Source organism: Nycticebus coucang, chromosome 11 (assembly GCF_027406575.1).
Source record: "Nycticebus coucang isolate mNycCou1 chromosome 11, mNycCou1.pri, whole genome shotgun sequence".
In the NCBI taxonomy this organism is placed as follows: domain Eukaryota; kingdom Metazoa; phylum Chordata; class Mammalia; order Primates; family Lorisidae; genus Nycticebus; species Nycticebus coucang.
Window position 1 is genome coordinate 94,962,058 of NC_069790.1, and position 27,857 is coordinate 94,989,914.

The 27,857-nt window shown below is 38.3% G+C and overlaps 1 protein-coding gene and 1 long non-coding RNA gene across 2 annotated transcripts in view; one reads left to right on the top strand and one right to left on the bottom strand.

Moving 5' to 3' along the window:
• ASB15 (ankyrin repeat and SOCS box containing 15) overlaps positions 1-27,429 on the top strand; it is a 55,873-nt gene extending 28,444 nt beyond the window's left edge. Inside the window, exon 11 of the mRNA XM_053553654.1 lies at positions 24,844-27,429. Within this exon, the coding sequence (XP_053409629.1) occupies positions 24,844-25,016 (173 nt within the window). The 3' untranslated portion in view covers positions 25,017-27,429. The remainder of the gene's footprint in view (positions 1-24,843) is intronic.
• On the bottom strand, positions 3,106-3,389 carry LOC128560133 (uncharacterized). Its single transcript, XR_008372892.1, has 2 exons — positions 3,288-3,389; positions 3,106-3,197 (listed from the first exon to the last, which is right to left on the bottom strand). It is a non-coding gene; the product is annotated as an uncharacterized LOC128560133 (long non-coding RNA).
• Positions 27,430-27,857: the final 428 nt, after the last annotated feature.

Consider the following 27,857-nt stretch of genomic DNA (forward strand, 5'->3'; position numbering starts at 1 on the left):
AACCAGAACTCCCTGGCTGGGGCAGCCCCAGAAGAACTACACAGGGTCACTCCCTACAAAGATCCAGCAACAACAGAGTGATGCCACTGGGGTCTAATCTTGGAGAGACACCTCCCCAACTCTGAAGACAGCCAGAGGCAAAGGTGAAAAACAATCATGAGACAAAAACAACAGAAAATCTCTGGCAATATGAATAATTAGAGTAGATCAACTCCCCCAAGGATCAATGGGGCAGACATAGCACCAGATCCCATGCACAAACAAATAGCTGAGATGTCAGAAATCAAATTCAGGGGCGGCACCTGTGGCTCAAGGAGTAGGGCGCCGGTCGCATATGCCAGAGGTGGCAGGTTCAAACCCAGCCCCGGCCAAAAACCTAAAAAAAAAAAAATCCTAGAAATCGAATTCAGAATCTGGATAGCAAATAAGATTGAATTAGAATTCCAAGCAGTAACCCAAAAGATATCTCAAGAATTCAACAAATTCAAAGACCAAATGACCAAAGATTTTGACACATTGAGACAAGAAGTTGCAGCCCTCAAAGATCTGAGAAACACAGTAGAATCCCTCAGTAACAGAATGGAGCAAGCAGAAGAAAGGATTTCTGACATTGAAGACAAAGCTTTCGAATGCTCCCAAACTCTCAAAGAGGAAGAGAAATAGAGGGCAAAAACAGATCACTCTCTCAGAGAGCTCAGGGATTATTCAAAGAAAACCAATATTCATCTTATAGGGATCCCCGAAAGTGACGAAGTGGCTTCATAAGACACAGAATCTCTTCTCCATGAGATTATGAAGGAGAACTTTCCAGACATGCCAAGAGATTCTGAAATTCAGATAGCAGACAGTTTCAGAACTCCAGCATGATTCAACCCAAATAAGACATCCCCCAGACACATCATAATCAATTTCACTAAAGTTAATGTGAAGGAGAAAATTGTGAAAGCAGCCAGACATAAGAAAACCATCACCTACAAGGGCAAGAACATTAGAACAACTGCAGATCTCTCTGCTGAAACCTTTCAAGCTAGAAGTGGATGTTCATCAACTTTTAATCTCCTAAAACAAAATAACGTTCAACCCAGGATCCTGTACCCAGCTAAACTGAGTTTCATTTATGACGGAGAAATTAAATACTTCAATGACATTCACATGTTGAAGAAATTTGCCATAACTAAACCAGCTCTCCAGGATATTCTCATAGGTATCCTCTGCATACCCATACAAAAACATGGAAGCTAAACAACCTTATGCTGAAGGATAGAAGGGTTATAGACGAGATTAAGAAGGAAATCACCAAATTTTGGGAACAAAACAACAATCAAGACACGAATTACCAGAACCTCTGGGATACTGCAAAGGCAGTCCTAAGACGGAAATTTATAGCTCTGCAAGCCTTCCTCAAGAAAACGGAAAGAGAGGAAGTTAATAACTTAAGGGGACATCTCAAGCAACTGGAGAAGGAAGAACACTCCAACCCCAAACCCAGCAGAAGAAAAGAAAGAACCAAAATCAGAGCAGAATTAAATGAAATTGAAAACAAAAGAATTATACAACAGATCAATAAATCCAAAAGTTGGTTTTTGGAAAAGATCAATAAAATAGATAAACCTTTGGCCAACCTAACCAGGAACAAAAGAGTAAAATCCCTAATTTCATCAATCAGAAACGGTAATGATGAAATAACAACAGACCCCTCAGAAATTCAAAAAATCCTTAACGAATACTACAAGAAACTCTACTCTCAGAAATATGAAAATCTGAAAGAAATTGACCAATATCTGGAAGTACACCACCTACCAAGACTTAGCCAGAATGAAGCGGAAATGTTGAACAGGCCTGTATCAAGTTCTGAAATAGCATCAACTATACAAAATCTCCCTAAAAAGAAAAGCCCAGGACCAGATGGCTTTATGTCAGAATTCTACCAAACCTTTAAAGAAGAACTAGTACCTATATTACTAAACCTCTTCCAAACTATAGAACAAGAAGGAATACCACCCAAGACATCCTCGAAGCTAACATCACCTTGATCCCTAAACCAGGGAAAGACCCAACAAGAAAAGAAAATTATAGACCAATATCACTAATGAATATAGATGCAAAAATATTCAACAAGATTCTAACAAACAGAATCCAGCAACATATCAAACAAATCATACATCATGACCAAGTCGGTTTTATTCCAGGGTCTCAAGGCTGGTTCAACATACGTAAATCTATAAGTATAATTCATAAGTAAATCTATAAGTATAATGGGAAAAGATATTTGTAGGTTATGTCTCCGACAAAGGTTTAATAACCAGAATCCACAGAGAACTCAAACGCATTAGCAAGAAAAGAATAAGGGATCCCATTGCAGGCTGGGCAAAGGACTTGAAGAGAAACTTCTCTGAAGAAGACTGGCGCACAGCCTTCAGACATATGAAAAAATGCTTATCATCTTTAATCATCAGAGAAATGCAAATCAAAACTACTTTGAGATATCATCTAACTCCAGTGAAACTAGGCTACATCACAAAATCCCAAGACCGGAGATGTTGGCATGGATGTGGAGAAAAGGGAATACTTTTGCACTGCTGGTGGGAATGCAAATTAATACATTCCTTTTGGAAAGAGATATGGAGAACACCTAGAGATCTAAAAATAGATCTGCCATTCAATCCTGTAATCCCTCTACTGGGCATATACCCAGAAGACCAAAATCACATCATAACAAAGATATTTGTATCAGAATATTTATTGCAGCCCTATTCATAATTGCTAAGTCATGGAAAAAGCCCAAGTGCCCATCGATCCATGAATGGATTAATGAATTATGGTATAGGCTAAGTGGAGCTCCTGCACGGAGCTGCGCCAGCGCCTTCTGCCTGGGCCCGCGGTGCCAGACACCTGCCAAGTCCGAAGCCAGAGTGCGGCTGAGCCATCAGCACCCAAGATCTCCAAACTGAGTATATGCCAGTTGAAATGGGAACACTGAAGCCAGCAATTTAAGGATTTCACATTTGCTTGCAGTGGAAACGAATGCTCCGAGTCAGGGAAGAACACATGAGTTAGACGAATGAACGTTTCTTAACGGTTAAATGATTCATTATTCATGCTCACCTGTGCTGCTGGTAGTTTCTCTCTGTCCATTCCAAGACAAGATTAAATCTTCTTGTTGTCTCCTTGATATCTTTTAAAGCGGATCCCACCACCTGCAGTTTTCAAGGCAGTGTGATATAGAAGTAAGAGCACTGGAAGTGGCATCAAAGGACTGGCATTTAAATTCAGGCTTTTCTACTTACCGGCTACACAGTGTAAAGAAGTTAGAGTTAGGCGGGGAGGCGGAGCAAGATGGCGCCTGAGTAACAGCTTCCTTGCATCTGGGCACCGTGAGTCTGGGGAGATAGGACTCCAGGCATCTCTGCCTGGTGGGATCTGCCTATCATCACCCCTATGAGCATACAGGGAGTCAGCGAGAGACTTCTGGACCCCAAGAGGAGGACTAAAACAGTGGAAAAATGGCAAATGGTCGCGTGTGTTCAATCCGTCTAAACCCGCCGCAACTTCCACAGGCACGAGAACTTAAAGAGCAAGAGGAAGTGAAAGGAAAATTAGGACAAGGAAACAGATAACAGAAATCACTCATGAGGAAGAATCAGCAGAAAACTCCAGGCAACATGAAGAACCAGTCCAGAACAACCCCACCAAGGGACCATGAGGTAGCTACTGCAGAAGACTCCACCTATACAGAAATGTTAGGAATGACAGAAAGGGAATTTAGAATAAACATGTTGAAAACAATGAAAGAAATGATGGAAACAATGAAGGAAATTGTTAATAAAGTGGAAAATAACCAAAAGGAAATCCAAAAACAGAATCAAATCAGACATGAACGATATGAAGAATATAAAAAGGATATAGCAGAGCTGAAGGAAATGAAACAGTCAATAAGGGAACTTAAAGATGCAATGGAAAGTATCAGCAACAGGTTAGACCATGCAGAAGAAAGAATTTCAGAGGTAGAAGACAAAGTTTTTGAGATAACTCAGATAGTAAAAGAGGCAGAAAAGAAGAGAGAGAAAGCAGAACGTTCACTGTCAAAATTATGGGACTTTATGAAGCGTTCCAACATACGAGTTATAGGAATCCCAGAAGGGGAAGAAGAATGCCCCAGAGGAATGGAAGCCATACTAGAGAATATTATAAAAGAAAATTTCCCAAATATCACCAAAGATTCTGACACACTGCTTTCAGAGGGCTATCGGACCCCATGTCGCCTCAACTCTAACCGAGCTTCTCCAAGACACATTGTGATGAACCTGTCCAAAGTCAAGACAAAAGGAAAGATTCTGCAAGCTGCCAGGAGTAAGCGCCAGTTGACCTACAGGGGCAAATCCATCAGAGTGACCGCAGACTTCTCTAATGAAACTTTCCAAGCAAGAAGACAATGGTCATCTACCTTTAATCTACTTAAACAGAACAATTTCCAGCCCAGAATTCTGTACCCTGCTAAGCTAAGCTTCAAAATTGACGGAGAAATCAAATCATTTACGGATATACAAACATTGAGGAACTTCGCCACAACAAGACCAGCTCTACAGGAAATACTTCAACCAGTTCTGCACACTGACCACCACAATGGATCAGCAGCAAAGAAAGAACTCAGAAATTAAAGGACAGAACCTAACCTCCACACTGATGCAAAAGATAAAACTAAGCAATGGACTCTCACCAAATAAGACGAATAGAATACTACCACACTTATCAATTATCTCAATAAATGTTAATGGCTTGAATTCCCCACTGAAGAGACATAGATTGGCTGACTGGATCAAAAAACACAAGCCATCCATTTGCTGTCTGCAAGAAACACACCTGGCTTGGAAGACAATTAAAGCTCCGAGTCAAGGGTTGGAAGACAATTTTTCAGGCAAATGGAATTCAGAAGAAAAGAGGAGTTGCAATCTTATTTACAGATACATGTGGATTTAAAGCAACTAAAGTCAAAAAATACAAAGATAGTCACTTTATATTGGTCAAGGGAAAACTACAACAAGAAGACATTTCAATTCTAAATATTTATGCACCCAATTTAAATGCTCCCAGATTCTTGAAGCAGAACTTACTCAGTCTGAGCAATATGATATCTGATAATACCATAATAACAGGGGACTTTAACACTCCTCTTACAGAGTTGGACAGATCCTCTAAACAGAAATTAAACAAACATATCAGAGATTTAAATGAGACCCTAGACAACTGTGCTTGATAGACGCATATAGAACACTCCACCCCAAAAATAAAGAATATACATTCTTCTCATCACTCCATGGAACATTCTCCAAAATTGATCATATCCTGGGACACAAAACAAATATCAACAGAATCAAAAGAATTGAAATTTTACCTTGTATCTTCTCAGACCATAAGGCACTAAAGGTGGAACTCAACTCTAACAAAAATGCTCGACCCCACCCAAAGGCATGGAAATTAAACAATCTTCTGTTGAATAACAGATGGGTGAAGGAAGAAATAAAACAGGAAATCATTAACTTCCTTGAGAATAACAACAATGAAGACACAAGTTACCAAAACCTGTGGGATACTGCAAAAGCAGTTTTGAGATGAAAATTCATCACTTTAGATGCCTACATTCGAAAAACAGAAAGAGCGTATCAACAATCTCACAAGAGATCTTATGGAATTGGAAAAAGAAGAACAATCTAAGCCTAAACTCAGTAGAAGAAAAGAAATATCCAAAATCAAATCAGAGATCAATGAAATTGAAAACAAAAGAATCATTCAGAAAATTAATGAAACAAGGAGTTGGTTTTTTGAAAAAATAAATAAAAAAGATAAACCATTGGCCAGACTAACGAGGAATAGAAAAGTAAAATCTCTAGTAACCTCAATCAGAAATGATAAAGGGGAAATAACAACTGATCCCACAGAGATACAAGAGATCATCTCTGAATACTACCAGAAACTCTATGCCCAGACATTTGACAATGTGAGGGAAATGGATCAATATTTGGAATCACACCCTCTCCCTAGACTCAGCCAGGAAGAAATAGAGCTCATGAACAGACAATTTCAAGCACTGAGATCAAAGAAACAATAAAAAATCTTCCAACCAAAAAATGCCGTGGTCCAGATGGCTTCACTCCAGAATTCTATCAAACCTTCAAGGAAGAGCTTATTCCTGTACTGCAGAAATTATTCCAAAAAATTGAGGAAGAAGGAATCTTCCCCAACACATTCTATGAAGCAAACATCACCCTGATACCAAAACCAGGAAAAGACCAAAACAAAAAGGAGAATTTCAGACCAATCGCACTCATGAATATAGACGCAAAAATTCTCAACAAAATCCTAGCCAACAGATTACAGCTTATCATCAAAAAAGTCATTCATCATGATCAAGTAGGCTTCATCCCAGGGATGCGAGGCTGGTTTAACATATGCAAGTCCATAAACGTTATCCACCATATTAACAGAGGCAAAAATAAAGACCACATGATCCTCTCAAGAGATGCAGAAAAAGCATTTGATAAAATCCAGCATCCTTTTCTAATTAGAACACTGAAGAGTAGAGGCATAGGTGGCACATTTCTAAAACTGATTGAAGCTATCTATGACAAACCCACAGCCAATATTTTACTGAATGGAGTAAAACTGAAAGCTTTTCCTCTTAGAACTGGAACCAGACAAGGTTGTCCTCTGTCACCTTTACTATTCAACGTAGTGCTGGAAGTTCTAGCCAATACAATTAGGCAAGACAAGGAAATAAAGGGAATCCAAATGGGAGCAGAGGAGTTCAAACTCTCCCTCTTTGCTGACGACATGATCTTATACTTAGAGAACCCCAAAGACTCAACCACAAGACTCCTAGAAGTCATCAAAAAATACAGTAATGTTTCAGGATATAAAATCAATGTCCACAAGTCAGTAGCCTTTGTGTACACCAATAACAGTCAAGATGAGAAGCTAATTAAGGACACAACTCCCTTCACCATAGTTTCAAAGAAAATGAAATACCTAGGAATATACCTAACGAAGGAGGTGAAAGACCTCTGTAAAGAAAACCATGAAATCCTCAGAAAGGAAATAGCAGAGGATATTAACAAATGGAAGAACATACCATGCTCATGGTTGGGAAGAATCATCATTGTTAAAATGTCTATACTTCCCAAAGCAATCTACCTATGCAATGCCATTCCTATCAAAATACCAACATCGTACTCTCAACATCTGCGTTTTGTATGGAACTGGAAAAAAACCCGTATAGCTAAGGCAGTTCTCAGTAATAAAAATAAAGCTAGGGGCATCAGCATACCAGATTTTAGTCTGTACTACAAAGCCATAGTGGTCAAGACACCATGGTACTGGCACAAAAACAGAGACATAGACACTTGGAATCAAATTGAAAACCAAGAAATGAAACTAACATCTTACAACCACCTAATCTTCCATAAACCAAACAAGAACATACCTTGGGGGAAAGACTCCCTATTCAATAAATGGTGTTGGGAGAACTGGATGTCTACATGTAAAAGACTGAAACTGGACCCACACCTTTCCCCACTCACAAAAATTGATTCAAGATGGATAAAGGACTTAAATTTAAGGCATGAAACAATAAAAATCCTCAAAGAAAGCATAGGAAAAACACTGGAAGATATTGGCCTGGGGAAAGACTTCATGAAGAAGACTGCCATGGCAATTGCAACAACAACAAAAATAAACAAATGGGACTTCATTAAACTGAAAAGCTTCTGTACAGCTAAGGAGACAATAACCAAAGCAAAGAGACAACCTACACAATGGGAAAGGATATTTGCATATTTTCAATCAGACAAAAGCTTGATAACTAGGATCTATAGAGAACTCAATTTAATGCACATGAAAAAAGCCAACAATCCCTTATATCAATGGGCAAGAGACATGAATAGAACTTTCTCTAAAGACGACAGACGAATGGCTAACAAACACATGAAAAAATGTTCATCATCTCTATATATTAGAGAAATGCAAATCAAAACAACCCTGAGATATCATCTAACCCTAGTGAGAATGGCCCACATCACAAAATCTCAAAACTGCAGATGCTGGCGTGGATGTGGAGAGAAGGGAACACTTTTACACTGCTGGTGGGACTGCAAACTAGTACAACCTTTCTGGAAGGAAGTATGGAGAAACCTCAAAGCACTCAAGTTAGACCTCCCATTTGATCCTGCAATCCCATTACTTGGCATCTACCCAGAAGGAAAAAAATCCTTTTATCATAAGGACACTTGTACTATACTGTTTATTGCAGCTCAATTTACAATTGCCAAAATGTGGAAACAGCCTAAATGCCCACCAACCCAGGAATGGATTAACAAGCTGTGGTATATGTATACCATGGAATACTATTCAGCTATTAAAAAAAATGGAGACTTTACATCCTTCGTATTAACCTGGATGGAAGTTGAAGACATTATTCTTAGTAAAGCATCACAAGAATGGAGAAGCATGAATCCTATGTACTCAATTTTGATATGAGGACAATTAATGACAATTATGGTTATGGGGGGGAAGCAGAAAGAGGGATGGAGGGAGGGGGGTGGGGCCTTAGTGTGTGTCACACTTTATGGGGGCAAGACACGATTGCAAGAGGGACTTTACCTAACAATTGCAATCAGTGTAATTGGCTTATTGTACCCTCAATGAATCCCCAACAATGAAAAAAAAATAAGAAAAAAAAAATAAAAATAAAAAATAATATAAATTATGGTATATGTACACCATGCAATATTATGCAGCCTTAAAGAAAGATGGAGACTTTACCTCTTTCATGTTTACATGGATGGAGCTAGAACATATTGTTCTCAGTGAAGTGTCTCAAGAATGAAAGAAAAAGTACCCAGTGTACTCACCCTTATTATGAAACTAATGTAGGACCTTCACATGAAACCTATAACCCAGTTACAACCTAAGAATAGGGAGAAGGGGAAAAGGGAGGGGAGGGAAGGGGGAGGTAGGTGGAGCGAGGGGGATTAATGGGATTACACCTGAGGTGCATCTTACAAGGGTACATGTGAAACTTAGTAAATGTGGAATGTAAAGGTCTCAGCAAAATAACTAAGAAAATGCCAGGAAAGCTATGTTAACTAGTGTGATGAAAATGTGTCAAACGGTCTATGAACCAAGTGTATGGTGCCCCGTGATCATACTAATGTACACGGCTATGATTTAATTAAAAAAAAATTATACACCATGACTAAGTTGGATTTATCACACGGCTGGTTCAACATACGTAAATCTATAAATGTAATTCAGCACATAAACAAATTAAAAAATAAAGACCATATGATTCTCTCTATTGATGCAGAAGAAGCTTTTGGTAATATCCAGCATCCCTTCATGATGAGAACACTTAAGAAAATCGGTATGGAAGGGACATTTCTTAAACTGATAGAGGCCATCTACAGCAAACCCACAGCCAATATCGTAGTGAATGGAGTTAAATTGAAATCATTTCCACTTAGATCAGGAACCAGGCAAGGTTGCCCATTGTCTCCATTGCTCTTTAACATTGTAATGGAAGTTTTAGCCATTGCAATTAGGGAAGAAAAGGCGATCAAGGGTATCCACATAGGGTCAGAAGAGATCAAACTTTCACTCTTCACAGATGATATGATCGTATATCTGGAAAACACTAGGGATTCTACTACAAAACTTTTAGAAGTGATCAAGGAATATAGCAATGTCTCAGGCTACAAAATCAACACCCATAAATCTGTAGCCTTTATATATACCAACAATAACCAAGCCAGAAAAACAGTCAAGGATTCTATTCCTTTCACAGTAGTGCCAAAGAAGATGAAATATATATACCTATCAAAGGACATGAAAGATCTCTATAAAGAGAACTATGAAACTTTAAGAAAAGAAATAGCTAAAGATGTTAACAAATGGAAAAACATACCATGATCATGGCTGGGAAGAATCAACGTTGCTAAAATGTCTATACTACCCAAAGCAATATGTAATTTTAATTAAAGCTCCATTGTCATATTTTAAAGATCTTGAAAAAATAATACTTCGTTTTATATGGAATCAGAAAAAACCTCAAATAGCCAAAACATTACTCAACAATAAAAACACAGCAGGAGGAATCACGCTACCAGACCTGAGACTGTACTATAAATCGATAGTGATCAAAACAGCATGATATTGGCACAAAAACAGAGAAGTAGATGTCTGGAACAGAATAGAGAACCAAGAGATGAATCCAGCTACTTACCGTTATTTGATCTTTGACAAGCCAATTAAAAACATTCAGTGGGGAAAAGACTCCCTATTTAACAAATGGTGCTGGGTGAACTGGCTGGCAACCTGTAGAAGACTGAAACTGGACCCACACCTTTCACCATTAACTAAGATAGACTCTCACTGGATAAAAGATTTAAACTCAAGACATGAAACTATAAAAATACTTGAAGAAAGTGCAGGGAAAACTCTTGAAGGAATCAGCCTGGGTGAATATTTTATGAGGAGGACTCCTCAGGCAATTGAAGCACTATCAACAATACACTACTGGGACCTGATCAAACTAAAAAGCTTCTGCAAGAAGCCAAGAACATAGTAAGTAAAGCAAGCAGACAGCCCTCAGAATGGGAGAAAATATTTGCAAGTTATACCTCCAATAAAGGTCTAATAACCAGAATCCACAGAGAACTCAAATGTATAAGCAAGAAAAGAACACGTGATCCCATCTCAGGGTGGGCAAGGGATGTGAAGAGAAACTTCTCTAAAGAAGACAGATGCACGATCTACAAACACATGAAAAGAAGCTCATCATCCTTAATCATCAGAGAAATGCAAATCAAAACTACTTTGAGATATCATCTAACCCCAGTAAGAGTAGCCCACATAACAAAATCCCAAAACCGGAGATGTTGGCGTGGATGTGGAGAAAAGGGCACACTTCTACACTGCTGGTGGGAATGCGCACTAATACGTTCCTTCTGGAAGGACATTTGGAGAATACTTAGAGACCTAAAACTAGACCTGCCATTCGATCCTATAATTCCTTTACTAGGTTTATACCCAGAAGACCAAAAATCACAATATAACAAAGACATCTGTACCAGAATGTTTATTGCAGCCCAATTCATAATTGCTAAGTCATGGAAGAAGCCCAAGTGCCCATCAACCCACAAATGGACCAGCAAATTGTGGTACATGTATACCATGGAATATTATGCAGCCTTAAAGAAAGATGGAGACTTTACCTCTTTCATGCTTACATGGATGGAGGTGGAACATATTCTTCTTAGCAAAGTATCTCAGGAATGGAAGAAAAAGTATCCAATGTACTCAGCCCTACTATGAAGCTAAATTATAGCTTTCACATGAAGGCTATAACCCAACTATAGCACAAGACTATGGGGAAGGGCCAAGGAATGGGTGGGGCCACACCTATGGTGCATCTTAGAATGGGTACAGTGAAACTTACTAAATGCAGAATACAAATGTAAGGCTATGTTGAACAGCTTGATGAGAATATTTCAGATTGTATATGAAACCAGCACATTGTACCCCTTGATCGTACTAATGTATGCAGCTATGATTTAACAATAAAAAAAAATTATAAAAAAATAAATAAAAATTTCAATGAAAGTACATTTTAAATTACTCCAAATGCAATAGAAACTAGGAAAAAAATCATAGATTGGAGAGATTTTTATCTTTCAAACTACAAGTTTGGGAAAATAAACTTTTGAAACCTACTTGGACATCAGTGACATGGAAGGAGCCTAAAAAAATCAAAGAACCTTATATGACATTTAGATAACATTCACTCTTGATATACTTAAATTGGCCTTCCCCTGGAAGGAGTGCTATAATAAAATAGACTTGTGGCAACTAAAACTAGAATCTTAGAGAATCTAATAAATAATGTAGCATTGTGTGCCTAGAAATTGAGTTCTAGGGTCAGATAGCCCTAAATAGGTGGGGTACAGTTCCAGCCACACCTAAGAGTAATATTTCTGGGCTATAGAGTGAAAACAAAATTCAGGGCTATCTTCATTGAAACAAGCAACAGTTTATTGTTATCATTTTTGCTTTTCTAAAGGGTAGAGGGCTTTTTCTTGTAAAAAGACCAAGATAGTCATACTAGCTGTGTGACTTTGAGCAAGTTATTTATCCTTTTTATACTTACATTTTTTTCATTGCAAAATGGAGCTAGAATTTTATTTACCTCAAAAGGATATTGTGGGTATTTAAAAAAAAAAAATACCTAGGCTGGGCGTGGTGTCTCATGCCTGTAATCCTAGTGCTCTGGGAGGTAGGCAGATGGCCTGAAGTCCCAAGTTCGAGACCAGCCTTAGCTAGAGTGAGACCTCACCTCTAAAAATAGCCAGGAATTGTGGTGGGCGTCTGTCATCCCAGCTATTCTCTTACCTGATAAGAGAATAACTCAGGTAAGAGAATAGCTTGAGCCCAGAGTCTGAGATTGCTGTGAGCTATTATGCCATGACACTCTACCAGGGACAAAAAATGTTTATGTTTCACTCAATAAATAAATAAATAAATAAATAGGGTGGCGCCTGTGGCTCAGTGGGAACGGTGCTGACCCCATACATGGAGGGTGGCAGGTTCGAACCCATCCCTGGCCAAACTGCAACAAAAAAATAGCCAGGCGTTGTGGCAGGCGCCTGTAGTCCCAGCTACTCAGGAGGTTGAGGCAAGAGAATCGCCTAAGCCCAAGAGCTGGAGGTTGCTGTGAGCTGTGATGCCAAGGCATTCTACCAAGGTGACAAAGTGAGACTGTCTCAAGGAAGGAAGGAAGGAAGGAAAGAAGGAGGGAAGGAAGGAAGAAAGGCTTGTTACATGCTTAGCATATTGTCTATAATTAAAAATGGTTAATAAATTAGGCCAAAGGACATGAGAAAAATTATAAAAGACATGAAAAGGCAAAATGAGTTGAAATTAGAAAAATTTAGAAATGAGGTAACAGAACTAAAAATTAGAGATAAAAAGAAAAAATTAATTTCAAATATGAAGACTGAACTAGAATGAAAATAAGAATTAGTAGCACAGCAGATAATATCTTGACAGAAATAAAGGAAGAAAAGGAAGAAAATTTTTTAGATCAAAAGAAATGAAGCAATATATAAAAGGAATTTATGGATAGTGACAAATATTAAAGACAGAAAATGGAAGGTTAATATTTGAGTAACAGTAGTCCGTGAAAAGGAACAAATCCAATAATCTAAATTTTAAGAAACATTTTCTGTATAAAAAAGAAAAGTTTGATACTACATGTTACAAATTACTATATCCTTTGGGTGTGTAGGTAAAAAAAAAACAAATGAGTTATGGGAGAAAAAAATGATTATTATTAAATCTTTTACCAACAATACTTTATGCAAAAATAAGATAGAGTAACATATTTAAGACCACCCATGGAAGGATGATGTGAGCCAAGGATAAATACAGAGCAAAACTGACTTTCAATTATCAATGCAGGCAAATTGCTGTCATAGTGGGAGAACTTAGGAAATCTCATTTCTCTAATTGTTTTCTGAAGGATCCACTATGAGTGACCTTTACACAACTCACAATAATTGGAGAGATAACAACTTAAGGACTTGTATTAAACAGAATTAGCATTAAACAGAATACAAAGATTAAATGAGACTTGAAAGGAATAAAACATACTATGTAATGGTTATATGCTTTGATAAAGTACATATGGCACAAGTATGTATTTTTAAATATTGGTAAATAAAATAAGTCATATTTAATAATAAAGTACATATTTATTTTCAAATATTTTAAGATACCAATGTGGTCATAATGTTCATGTTATTCTGAGAATTATATGTGTTTAATAAATGAACAATTAAGTAATATTTCAATATCATTCTTTGTATCCTTGACACCCGAGATTTTCAGTGTAGAAGAAAGTATAGATGTAATACAAAGAGCTTAAAGAAAAATCCTGTAGTCCTCAATTCAAACTAGAAGTATTAATACAAACTCCCAACCTATTTTACTTTGAAAATGTGTGGATACATATGTGCTACGTTTTGTGTCTATCTGTCTATCTCTCTTCAGAAAAAGCTTAGAATAATGATGAACCCAGTCACAATGAGTGTCCCTAGGACTCAGATTTTGGCCTGGAAACAGTATTTTCTACAAAAAGAAGCAAAAGTTTTTCAAAGAAATAATTTATTTCATACCTAGGGAAGGAAATGTACAAGATAAACATTTGGATACCAAATAGTGAAGAAACTTTAAATACTTCAAGAATTATCTCAAAAGAATTCAGGAGCCAAAGATGGGACAATTTAAGATTCAATAGGGTGATTATTTCAGTGAGTTGAAACCTATCCAATATACTTATATGAGAACTGGTCAGCTACAGAGAAAAATAGAAAATCAATTTATTATTTGAAAAATGGATTAAAGAAAGATTTAAGCAATTGTTCTACCTTGCCTATATGATTTGTGCCATTAGTAACAAAAGAGTAGATGAACAAAAGCATCTCTTAATAAAAATGCTCCAAATAATAAATGAAAAAGAAATTACATACCTGTAATTAGATGTCACCATTTTGTAGCTCCCAGAACCTCTGTAAGTTGACCACCCCAGGGTTTATCTCCAGTAAACTAAAGGATATAATTACTGAACATCAACTACTGCTAATATCACATTCTGTGGCCTCCAGTGAAAGGACACCACTCCAGTTACAGTTGGTCAGAGAAATCAAACTTAAATCTGATCAAGTCCCTGGATCCAACTATCAATTTGTAAAAAACAGAGAAGACAGTGCAACTGCACTACAAAAATATAATTAGTAAAATTCAGGCTTTAGGAAAGTATAGGACATTCGGGTTCTTCAAAAATGAATTGAAAGGACAAGAGGAGAATGAAGAGAAGAACCTGCAGATTAAAAAATATTTAAAGAATATATCAAAATTTTCTAAGAAATGTTGTCAATAGTATAACAAGGGGGCTCAGCACTCGTAGCACAGTGGTTACGGCGCCAGCCACGTACACTGAGGGTGGCGGGTTCAAACCCAGCCTGGGCCAGCTGAACAACTGCAACAAAATATAGTCAGGTGTTGTGGTGGGCACCTGTAGTCCCAGCTATTTGGGAGGCTGAGGCAAGAGAATGGATTAAGCCCAAGAGTTTGAGGGGAGCTGTGACGCCATAGCACTCTACCAAGGATAAGACAGTGAGACTCTGTATCTTAAGAAAAAAAAAGATAAAAAATATTGTATAACATGGGGATAGTACACTTATATAATGAAACACTGAAGGAAGTGTTTGGTATACAAGTCAGAATATATTAAATAGTTACTTATGGGGGAAGGAAAGGGTGAAGATTGGGTGGATTGTGGAGGAAATTCTAGGGTATCTGCCAATGTTCAATTTTATGACCTTGGAGATAACTAAATATGTTCACCTAATTACTTATAATGACTTAGAAAACTATACATCTGTGTAGTTTCTCTATCTGTATTTTATTTTGCAAAGAAAAAGTTAAAACAGTTTGGAGATTGTAATAAGGAAAAAACTCAAAGGTGTAATTAGATAAATTGATTTATAAAATTTATACACAGATCAGGCAAGGATTTGAACCCTTGGCTGTCTTACTTCAAAACACAGGCTCTTTCTGTGACACCACTGAACTCCCTACCATAGAAAGAAGAGATTTCACTTCTAAATGGGAATTAATTGTCCACATGCAAAAGAAACGCTAATTGTAATGACCTTGGAAAGGCAGTCCAAATACGAATAAAACCGGGAGGTTTTTTGTTGTTTCCAACATTGCCAACCAGATTGGAAGCCAGTTTATTGCTGTGAGCATGTCAGGATTCCTCTAGGTACATGTATGACAGAGTCTTTGTTAGGGGAAAAAAATAAAATACTATTTTTTTTTTAAAGGTGAATTTTTTTTCCTACCTATTTTGGTAATAATAATGTTGCCTTGGCAAGATGGCTGACTGAAGCCAGCTTTCCACAGAGGCTCCCGTCCAGAAGGAGAGTTAAAGGACAGAAATTTAGCAAGTAACCTGGTGGATTAGAGCTGCACCAAGAGAGAAGGTTGAAGAACACACATCAACCCTGCTGAGGTGAGCTGCGACCCCAAGGATAAGAACAAAAGGTACAAAATCCATCACCAAGTGGACGGGAGTCCCCTCCCCCATGAGAATGGCTCAGAGTGCCCCACAAACAAACGAGCAGAGTTCAAAGGTCCTCCAACTACACTCCACGGGAGAGACCCTGTGAAACCTGGACCTACCTCCCCTACTAGGGTGCCACGGTGTTCTCCTGCCATGCATAAAACTGTATAAAACTGTATATATTCTCCACCTGCAACTCTGAGCTTCCAGCATTTTCCTCTACTCTCACTCAGAGGTCTGGAGGCCTGTTCCTCAGGAGTCCAGATTCTTGGGTGATTTCTCTAGGGGTGTGGACAGGGCATAAACTGAAGCTGGTCAGTGCTGACTCTGGGGCATGGGAGTGAGGAGAGGACGGTTGGCTGAAAGGGATCCACACTGGAGTGGCGGTGTCCCAAGGCGCAGAGCAGCAGCCATCTTTTGGCAACAATAGGGCTCATTCACAGATATTCTGAAGCCACACTCTCTGTCTCCCTGGGGAACCAGAGTAGGCTGGGCATCTACTCAGGTGGCAATCACCACAAAACAGATCTGGGACGGAAACGCAGGCCCCAGAGTAAAAGGTTTGCCTGAGGCGGTACCGCCCTGGGTGGAACACAGTGACTAGAAACACATGCACAGAGCCGGGAAGTTCCCAGGGCGGGGCTGACCCAGAAGACTGCTTTACTGCCTAAGACGCACCCGGCCCTCAGGGGATCGTCAGCCTATAGACAAAGGAAGACAGGAGGCTAGAACTGACAGGTAATCGAAAACAAACCTGCAGGAGCAAAGACAGGGCCTGAGGCGTAGGCTCTGAGAACTCAAAACAGCTTGTCTTCTGCAGGGGAATTTAGCAGGAACAGAAACAAATTCCTGCAAAGTTGTTCTGTTCTGTTCTGTCAGTAACATCAATCAGGAGCGGGGCTGGAACTGAATGAACACCCTCCAACCTTCATCAAATGCCTGAGGCTGTCAGGCCTCACCTCCCCCTGCCAGATAGAGGCAGAGCGCAGTGGCCTGGCTGAGCAGAAATAGATTTCCTTGTGATTCAGGCAGGTGCAACCCCCTGGAGTATTTGTTCACTATAGGCAACTGGGTCAAAGCCCTGCAGAACTATCAGTGACTGGTTGTGACAGAGGTGCAAGGTGAGGAAGGAGACATCAACCTTCCCAGACTGATCTATTTGCTGGGCAGGTCCTCCTGACTCCATGGAGCACTGGAGCAAGCCCTATCTGAGTAGTCACCAGACCCCTGCGATCCAGTTGCAAGAGACCTTTTAAACTCTCCCACCTGAGACAGGGGATGACTGAGACAATTGATTTGGACCTTTTGAACTGAGCCAATCACACTAGGACTATTCAGGTGGTGCCCTGGGTATGTGGTTGTAGGAAGGTTTGATTTTCCTTTTCCAATTATCGCCTGTGGGGGGTGGGGGACTTAATTGCTGGTATTTCTCCACAGCTGAGACTTCAACCCAGAATAACTGTTTTACTACAGTCGAACAGAGACCAGCTGAAAACAAGACAGAACCATATAGCCCTACCACACCAAACAGGTCCCCAGTTTCTCAGGCCATAGCACTATACAGGTCCTCGACAAAGCTCCAGGGGAAAAATAAAATGGTGTAAAACAATCATGGGGCGGAATGAGTGGAAAAACTCTGGTAACATGAATAAGCAGAATAGATCAACCCCCCCCCCCCAAAGGAAAGATATGGCAGATGTAACTGAAGCTCCCATTCATAAACAGCTGGCCAAGATGTCAGAAATCGAATTCAGAATTTGGATTGCAAACAAGATTAATAAAAGGGAGGAAAATTTGAAATTAGAAATTCGAGCAGCAATTCAAAAGTTGAAATTAGAAATTCAAGGAGAAATTGAAAAGTTGTCTCAAGAATTTAAAGAATTTAAAGGCAAAACCACCAAAGATTTTGATGCACTGAAGCAAGAATTTACAGCCCTCAAAGATCTGAAAAATACAGTAGAATCCCTCAGTAACAGAGTGGAGCAAGCAGAGGAAAAGATTTCTGACATTGAAGACAAAGCCTTTGAACGCTCACAAACTCTCAAAGAGGAAGAGAAATGGAGAGCAAAAATGGATCATTCTCTCAGAGAGCTCTGGGATAATTCGAAAAAGGCTACTATCCACCTCATTGGAATCCCTGAAAGTGATGAAGTGGCCTCGCAAGGCACAGAGGCCCTTCTCCATGAAATTATGAAAGAGAATTTTCCAGACATGCCAAGAGATTCTGAAATTCAGATAGCAGACAGTTTGAGAACCCAAGCACGACTCAAACAGAATAAGACATCCTCCAAGGTATATCATAAATAACTTCACTAAAGTTAATATGAAGGAGAACATTCTGAAAGCAGCCGGATGTAAGAAATCCATTACTTACAAAGGGAAGAATATTAGAATGACTGCAGATCTCTCTGCTGAAACATTTCAAGCCAGAAGAGGGTGGTCATCGACTTTTAATCTCCTAAAGCAAAATAACTTTCAACCCCGATCCTGTATCCAGCTAAACTGAGTTTCATTTATGATGGAGAAATTAAATACTTTAATGACATTCATATGTTGAAGAAATTTGCCATGACCAAACCAGCTCTTCAGGATATTTTCAGAGCTATCCTCCATAATGACCAGCCCAATCCTCTACCACAAAAGAAAACTCCTCAGAAACTTTTGATCAAACTCCAATTTCCACAGTGGCGAAAGGATTAAAAATGTCCACTGGACTTTCGAAAAACTTGATACCCCAAATTTTACCAGACTTATCAATATTCTCCATTAATGTGAATGGCTTAAACTGTCCTCTAAAGAGGCACAGGTTAGCTGACTGGATACAAAAACTCAGGCCAAATATTTGTTGCATACAAGAGTCAGATCTTACCTTAAAAGACAAATATAGACTCAGGGTGAAAGGATGGTCATCCATATTTCAGGCAAATGGTAATCAGAAAAAAGCAGGTATTGCAATTCTATTTGCACATACAATAGACTTTACACCAACAAAAGTAAGGAAGAATAAGGATGGTCACTTCATATTTGTTAAGGGTAATACTCAATATGATGAGATTTCAATTATTAATATCTATGCACCCAACCAGAATGCACCTCAATTTATAAGAGAAACTCTAACAGACATGAGCAACTTGATTTCCTCCAGCTCCATAATAGTCGGCGATTTCAACACTCCTTTAGCAGTGTTGGGTCAATCCTCCAATAAGAAGCTGAGCAAAGAAATTTTAGATTTAAACCTAACCATCCAACATTTGGATTTAGCAGACATCTACAGAACATTTCATCCCAAAAAAAACTGAATACACATACTTCTCACAGAACATACTCCAAAATCGATCTCACCTTAGGTCACAAGTCTACCTCAGTAAATTTAAAGGAATAGAAATTATTCCTTGCATCTTCTCGGACCACCATGGAATAAAAGTTGAACACAGTAACAACAGGAATCTGCATACTCATACAAAAACATGGAAGTTAAATAACCATATGCTGAATGATAGTTGGGTCAGAGATGAGATTAAGAAGGAAATTGCCGAATTTTTGGAACAAAACAACAATGAAGACACGAATTATCAGAACCTCTGGGATACCGCAAAGGCAGTCCTAAGAGGGAAATTTATAGCACTGCAAACCTTCCTCAAAAGAATGGAAAGAGAGGAAGTTAACAACTTAATGGGACATCTAAAGCAACTGGAAAAGGAAGAACATTCCAACCCCAAACCCAGTAGAAGAAAATAACCAAAATTAGAGCAGAATTAAATGAAATTGAAAACAAAAGAATTATACAACAGATCTATAAATCAAAAAGTTGATTTTTTGAAAAGATTATTAAAATAGATAAGCCTTTGGCTAACCTAACCAGGAAAAAAAGAGCAAAATCTCTAATCTCATCAATCAGAAATGACAAAGACGAAATCACAACAGACTCCTCAGAAATTCAAAAAATTCTTAATGAATATTACAAGAAACTTTATTCTCTGAAATATGACAATCTGAAGGAAACTGACCAATACTTGGAAGCACGTCACCTTCAAAGACTTAACCAGAATCAAGTGGAAATGTTGAACAGGCCCATATCAAGTTCTGAAATAGCATCAACCATACAAAACCAAAAAGAAAAGCCCGGGAACAGATGGCTTCACGTCAGAATTCTGCCAAACCTTTAAAGAGGAATTAGTACCTATATTACTCAACCTGTTCCAAAATGTAGAATAAGAAGGAAGACTACCTAACACGTTCTATGAAGCAAACATCACCCTGATTCCCAAACCAGGAAAAGACCCAAGAAAAGAAAATTATAGACCAATATCACTAATGAATATAGATGCAAAAATATTCAACGAGATCCTAACAAACAGAATCCGGCAACACATCAAACAAATTATACTCATGACCAAGTTGGTTTTATCCCAGGGTCTCAAGGCTGGTTCAATATACATAAATCTATAAGTATAATTCAGCACATAAACAAATTAAAAAGCAAAGATCATATGATTCTCTCAATTGATGCAGGAAAATGCTTTTGATAATATCCAGCCTCCCTTCATGATCAGAACACTTAAGAAAATGGGGACATTTCTTAAACTGATAGAGACCATCTACAGCAAACCCACAGCCAATATTGTATTGAAGGGAGTTAAACTGAAATCATTTCCACTCAGATCAGGAACCAGACAAGGCTGCCCATTGTCTCCACTGCTCTTTAACATTGTAATGGAAGTTTTAGCCACTGCAATTAGGGGAGAAAAGGCGATCAAGGGTATCCATAGGTATCCATATAGGTCAGAAAAGATCAAACTTTCGCTCTTCACATATGCTATGATTGTATATCTGGAAAACACCAGGGATTCTACTACAAAACTCTTAGAAGTGATGAAGGAATACAGCAGCATCTCAGGTTACAAAATCAACATTCATAAATCAGTAGCCTTTATATATACCAACAATAGTCAAGCTGAAAAAACAGTTAAGGACTCTATCCCATTCACAGTAGTGGCAAAGAAGATGAAATATTTGGGAGTTTAACAAAGGACGTGAAAGATCTATATAAAGAGAACTATGAAATTCTAAGAAAAGAAATAGCTGAAAATGTTAACAAATGGAAACACATACCATGCTCATGGCTGGGAATAATCAAAATTGTTAAAATGTCCATACTACCCAAAGCAATATACAATTTTAATGCAATCCGTATTAAAGCTCCACTGTCATACTTTAAAGATCTTGAAAAAACAATACTTCGTTTTATATGGAATCAGAAAAAACCTCGAATAGCCAAGACATTACTCAGAAATAAAAACAAAGCAGGAGGAATCATGCTACCAGACCTCAGACTATACTATAAATCAATAGTGATCAAAACAGCATGGTATTGGCACGAAAACAGAAAAGTAGATGTCTGGAACAGAATAGCGAACCAAGAGATGAATCCAGCTACTTACCGTTATTTGATCTTTGACAAGCCAATTAAAAACATTCAGTGGGGAAAAGATTCCCTATTTAACAAATGGTGCTGGGTGAACTGGCTGGCAACCTGTAGAAGACTGAAACTGGACCCACACCTTTCACCATTAACTAAGATAGATTCTCATTGGATTAAAGATTTAAACTTAAGACATGAAACTATAAAATACTAGAAGAGAGTGCAGAGAAAACCCTTGAAGAAATCGGTCTGGGTGAGTATTTTATGAGGAGGACCCCCTGGGCAATTGAAGCAGCTTCAAAAATACACTACTGGGACCTGATTAAACTAAAAAGCTTCTGCACAGCCACGAACACAGTAAGTAAAGCAAGCAAACAGCCATCAGAATGGGAGACGATATTTGCAGGTTATGTCTCCAACAAAGGTTTAATAACCAGAATCCACAGAGAACTCAAACGTACAAGCAAGAAAAGAACAAGTGATCCCATCGCATGCTGGGCAAGGGACTTGAAGAGAAACTTCTCTGAAGAAGACAGGCGTACAGACTACAGATATATGAAAAAATGCTCATCACCTTTAATCATCAGAGAAATGCAAATCAAAACTACTTTGAGATATCATCTAACTCTAGTAAGATTAACCCATATCACAAAATCCCAAGACCAGAGATGTTGGCGTGGATGTGGAGAAAAGGGAAAACTTCTACACTGCTGGTGGGAATGCAAATTAATACATTCCTTTTGGAAAGATGTTTGGAGAACACTTAGAGATCTAAAAATAGATCTGCCATTCATTCCTATAATTCCTCTACTAGGCATATACCCAGAAAACCAAAAATCACATCATAACAAAGATATTTGTACCAGAATGTTTATTGCAGCCCAATTCATAATTGCAAAGCCATGGAAAAAGCCCAAATGCCCATCGATCCATGAATGGATTAATAAATTGTGGTATATGTACACCATGGAATATTATGCAGCCTTAAAGAAAGATGGAGACTTTACCTCTTTCATGTTTACATGGATGGAGCTGGAACATATTCTTCTTAGTAAAGTATCTCAAGAATATAAGAAAAAGTATCCAATGTACTCAGCCCTACTATGAAACTAATTTATGGCTTTCACATGAAAGCTATAACCCAGTTATAACCTAAGAATAGGGGGAAGGGGGATAGGGAGGGGAGGCAGGAGCGAGGTGGACAGAGGGAGGGTGATTGGTGGGATTACACCTGCGGTGCATCTTACAAGGGTATATATGAAACTTAGTAAATGTAGAATGTAAATGTCTTAACACAATAACTAAGAAAATGCCAGGAAGGCTAGGTTAACCAGCGTGATGAAAATGTGTCAAACGGTCTATAAAACCAGTGTATGGTGCCCCATGATCGCATTAATGTACACAGTTCTGATTTAATATTAATAAAACATAATGTTGCCTTGGCTTGGCACCTGTAGCACAGTGGTTGTAGCACCAGCCACATACACCCAGATGTATGCTTCAAACACAGCCCGGGCCAGCTAAATGACAACTGCAACAACAACAACAAAAATAGCTGGGTATTGCATCAGGTGCCTTTAGTCCCAGCTACTTGGGAGGCTGAGGGAAGAGAATTGCTTAAGCCCAAGAGCTGGAGGTTGCTATGAGCTGTGATGCCACAGCACTCTACCGAGGACAACATAGTGAGTCTCTTAAAAAATAAATAAATAACTAAATAAATAATGTTGCCTTAATTATTCTTGGAAAACATTGTTTTCATTTAATTTTTTTTAAGGTTTGGATTTTATTTTATGTTATTTTTCTCTTTTAATTGTTTTTTATTAAATCATAACTTGGTACATTGATGCATTTATGGGGTTCAGAGTACTGCTTCAATATATGATGTGAAATGCTTACATTGATCTAAGTAACACATACATCACAATTATACTCATTTCTTAATAGTTTTGAAATGTACCATTGCATCATGCACATTAGGTTTTTTTTTAATTTTAAAAAGATAATTTGAATGTTTGTAATATCAAGTGTAATATAAATGTGATCATATATATTAATTGAATTGAATGATACTTACCTTTATTTAATGGTGACAATTTGCCAAGCACTTTCCTAATACTTTATATGACTTAATTTGTTTAATCTTCACATGACCCTAGGCAGGAGATACCATTGTAATCACATTTCACAGATGCAAACACTAAAATCACAGAGGTAAGTAACTTGCCCATAGTCACATGGTTACTAATGGGCTGAGTCAGGATTTTCATCCAAACCAGCTGAGTCCAGAATCTATATCCAAGCCTGGGTGCTACGCTGCCCTTCCATTAGTTCATAGTGCTGGTATAATATATAAGTATTATAATTGCAACATAGATAAAATAAGAATTGAAAGTAGAGATTGACTACAGATATTCAAATTAGTATATTTGTTTGAAAATATAAAATGTTTTGTTGTTAGACACTGGAAACAAACCTCCGGTTAAATCTCAGATGAGATAGAATCACTTGCATCAATGTTTCCTGGATAATTATTCATCAGAAAGTTGTTTTTGCTGTTGTTTTGTTTTCTGTTTACTATTTAATTTACTATTTTAAATTGCACATGAACTTTATGGCCACCCTGTATTGCACACGCTGGATGGCTACTTGTAGGAATAATCACAGCACACACAACAGCCTAGAACTCCTAGGCTCAAGTGACCCTCCTGCTTGAGCCACCTGTAGCTGGGGCACTACACTGAACAAATTCTAGTTGAATATCTGTCTACTATGAGCCAAACTCCCTGCCCTCCTGGAGTTTACATTCTAGAGCAGTGTTTTTTGACCGTTTTTATCTCACGGCACACTTGAACTTAGTTATAGTTAAACTTCCACAGCACACTTAAATTATGTTGATCGAAAAAGAGCAAAAAAAAAAAAATAGAATATACCTTGCTTTGAACTTCTTTTGAAAATAAATCATTAAATGATCTTTAATGATCTTTAAAATTTTTCACAGCACAACTAAGATCTTTTCATGGCACACCAGTGTGCCATGGCACATGAGTTGAAAAATCACTGTTCTAAAGAAACGGTCTAAAATACTTAATTGCAATTTAAATTTCACTTAAAATTAGTTACTAAAATGTGCATACATGTTTTTCAGAAGCATATTGTTCATGTTATTCTAAAACAGTCTGTATTTTAGAGGTCAATCCACTAATTTTTTTTTTTTTAATTTTTGCTTGTTTCCCCCCCTTCACTTTAGAGAATCCTTGTTCATTAAAGCATTTGTGTCGGTTAAAAATTCGTAGACTAATGGGACTCCGGAGACTCTGCCAGCCAGCCTCAATGAAGAAGCTTCCTCTACCACCAGCTATTCAAAGATACCTATTATTTAAGGAATATGATCTCTATGGACAAGAGCTAAAATTGCCATAACTTATTTTAAAACAAGTTTTCAAAACTATTTTAAAATGTGATTTCTTCAAAGAATTTCTTGGAATCATTTCGGATCATTAAGTGTATTAAGTCCACTGACAATTTCATAGGTGGATTGGGTGTTCTATTGGAACATCATGATTTATTTCTTCAAAGACTTTTACATTTTTTAAAGATTGTTGGTGTTTTATATTTGAATTTCTATTGATTATATTCTTTTGCTATAAGCCTTCAAACTGTCCCTATCAAGTGGCTCCCACAATATCCATGATCAGGATTCTGTGTTTAAAAAATGAATAACCCCTTTCTCAAACTCACATCTCTTGCCAGTTGCTGGCCCATTTCCCCTCTGTGTTTTGTGGCTACACTGTGTTTTAGGAGAGCTCTGCCTGCCTGCAGGTTCACACACTGGGATCTGGCATCTGCACCCATGTGGTTATTCTCCGGGGCCCTGACAACATCTTTGTTGATTCAAGGGGCATCTTTCAGTCCCCCATCCAGTCATTTCCTGCAGCATCTGACATTGTTGTCTCCGCCCTTTTCCCTTTCACAATATCTTGTTCTCTTGACCCTCCTCCCCTCCTCTCTGGCTTCTCTGCTCATCTCCGATCAGTCCTTTACTAATATATCTTAAGCCCACTTTTCTGCTTATGCATTGTTCTCTGGGAAATTTCATCCACTTCTATATCCACATCCACACTTCAATCATTTTGCCAGGGACTGCAAAATTTATATCAAAGCTCAGCTCTTTCTCTCGTGTGCTTGAGACCCATGCAGACAATTGACAGACGACCCTGACAGATGTTTGAACACAATGACACATCAGATTCAACATGTCCACAAATGAACTCACTACCTGTGTCCACAGAAAAAGCTTTCTCTTTTGCCTTCTCTAGCTCAGTAATTAGCACAATGATCAATTCAGTTTCCAGAGGAGAAAACCTGGACAACAGCCTTGACTGTGCCACTTTCCTTACAATGGCAAATCCTATTATCTCCTGCAGTCTTCTACTCAGTGACCCCTGGTTGGGCCCCAAGGCTGGCTGCTATCTCCTTTCTCTAGGATGACACAGTGCTGCCCGTCCGGCTTCCTGCCTCTGTCTCGCCCTGTCCCACACACACTCCACACCCAGCACATCAGAAGGATGCTTTGCACATGTGGACAGAGGCTCACCACCCTGCTTCAGGTCATGAACATTGCTCTTAGGTTAAGGTCCAGTGTTCTTTCCTGGCCCTTTATGGTCTAACTCCTGCCTTCCTCTTTCACTTCATCTCTTGATGTCTCCCTTTCCTCCCCTCCCTTCAAGCATATTAAACATGTTCTAGAAGTTTATTCTTTAAACAATGATTCCCAGACTTAAAGGCTTTATATACCAGTTTTGCTTTTTCAATTTTAAAAATAAGATCACCTATTTAAAAAAAAACACTGTCTACTATCATGGTCATTTCATTGAAGAGGGGTCATTTTAATGCCAGAAAATAAGAAGGTCATAAACTCAGTCATTAAAACTGAATGACTTACCATGCTGTCTTCATTCCCCCTCTGATGGGTGAAATCTCACCATGGCTAGAAACCACTGCTGCAGAGTAGACCATGCTTCTCCCACTCAGGGTCTTGGCATTTCCTTTTCCTCCACCTGAAACACTCTTCTGCTTTTTCTGCCCTTCATCACCTGATCTTCTCCCTCTGACACTATGGGACTCAGTGGAGATATCAATTCCTCTTGGATGGGAGGCCAAGTGCAGAACTTCTCATGCTGTGTCAGAAGTGCCTATCTTCCCATCCGCCTTCCTCATTAGACCGTAAGCTCTGTGAGGGAAGCAGCTGTGTCTATTCTGTTTTCCAGTGCTTTCGCAGGGCCAGACACATTCCCTAGAGAATAAAGAGAGTTCAATAATTACTTGTTCAACATATTGAATGAGTGAATATTATACAAAGCCCAGACAAAAATAATCAGAAAAAATAATAGTTTTGAATTTCTGAGTTAGTTATGTAATCTTTGTAATGTAATTATTTAGATTCATTATTGTTAGATTTTAACAATGTATTCTTCTTATATTTACTTTTATTTAAGAGTTATTATATTCTTTGAATAGTAATAACGCACTGGTTTATAAATTTTTCATGATGTATTCAACATTATCTACCTTTGAAAGACAAACAAGGAGGCTGGGCATAGTGGCTCATGCCTGTAATCCTAGCACTCTGGGAGGCTGAGGCAGGTGGATTGCTTGAGCTCAAGAGTTTGAGACCTGCCTGAGCAAAAGTGAGCCCCCATCTCTACTAAAATAGAAAAACTGAGGCAAGAGGATCCGCTTGAGCCCAAGAGTTAGAGGTTGCTGTGAGCTATGACACCATGGTACTCTACCCAGGGAGACAGCTTGAGACTGTCAAAAGAACGAAAGAAAGAAAGAAAGAAAGAAGGAAGGAAGGAAGGAAGGAAGGAAGGAAGGAAGGAAGGAAGGAAGGAAGGAAGGAGAGAGAGAGAGACAGAGAGAGAAAAGAAAGAAAGAAAAAGAGAGAGAGAGAAAGAAAGAAAGAAAGAGAGAGAGAGAGAGAGAGAGAGAGAGAGAAAGAAAGAGAAAGAAAGAAAGAAAGAAAGAAAGAAAGAAAGAAAGAAAGAAAGAAAGAAAGAAAGAAAGAAAGAAAGAAAGAAAGAAAGAAAGAAAGAAAGATTGTACAATTAGGGCTATAATCTTCACCTCATATTCCCTAGAGGATATATTTTATATAAATTAAACTGTAATGTATTTAATTTGTACTGTAATATTCTATGTAATTTTATGATTCCTATTTTGCTCTTTTAATTGTGGTTAAAATTCACTGTTTAAAAATATTGC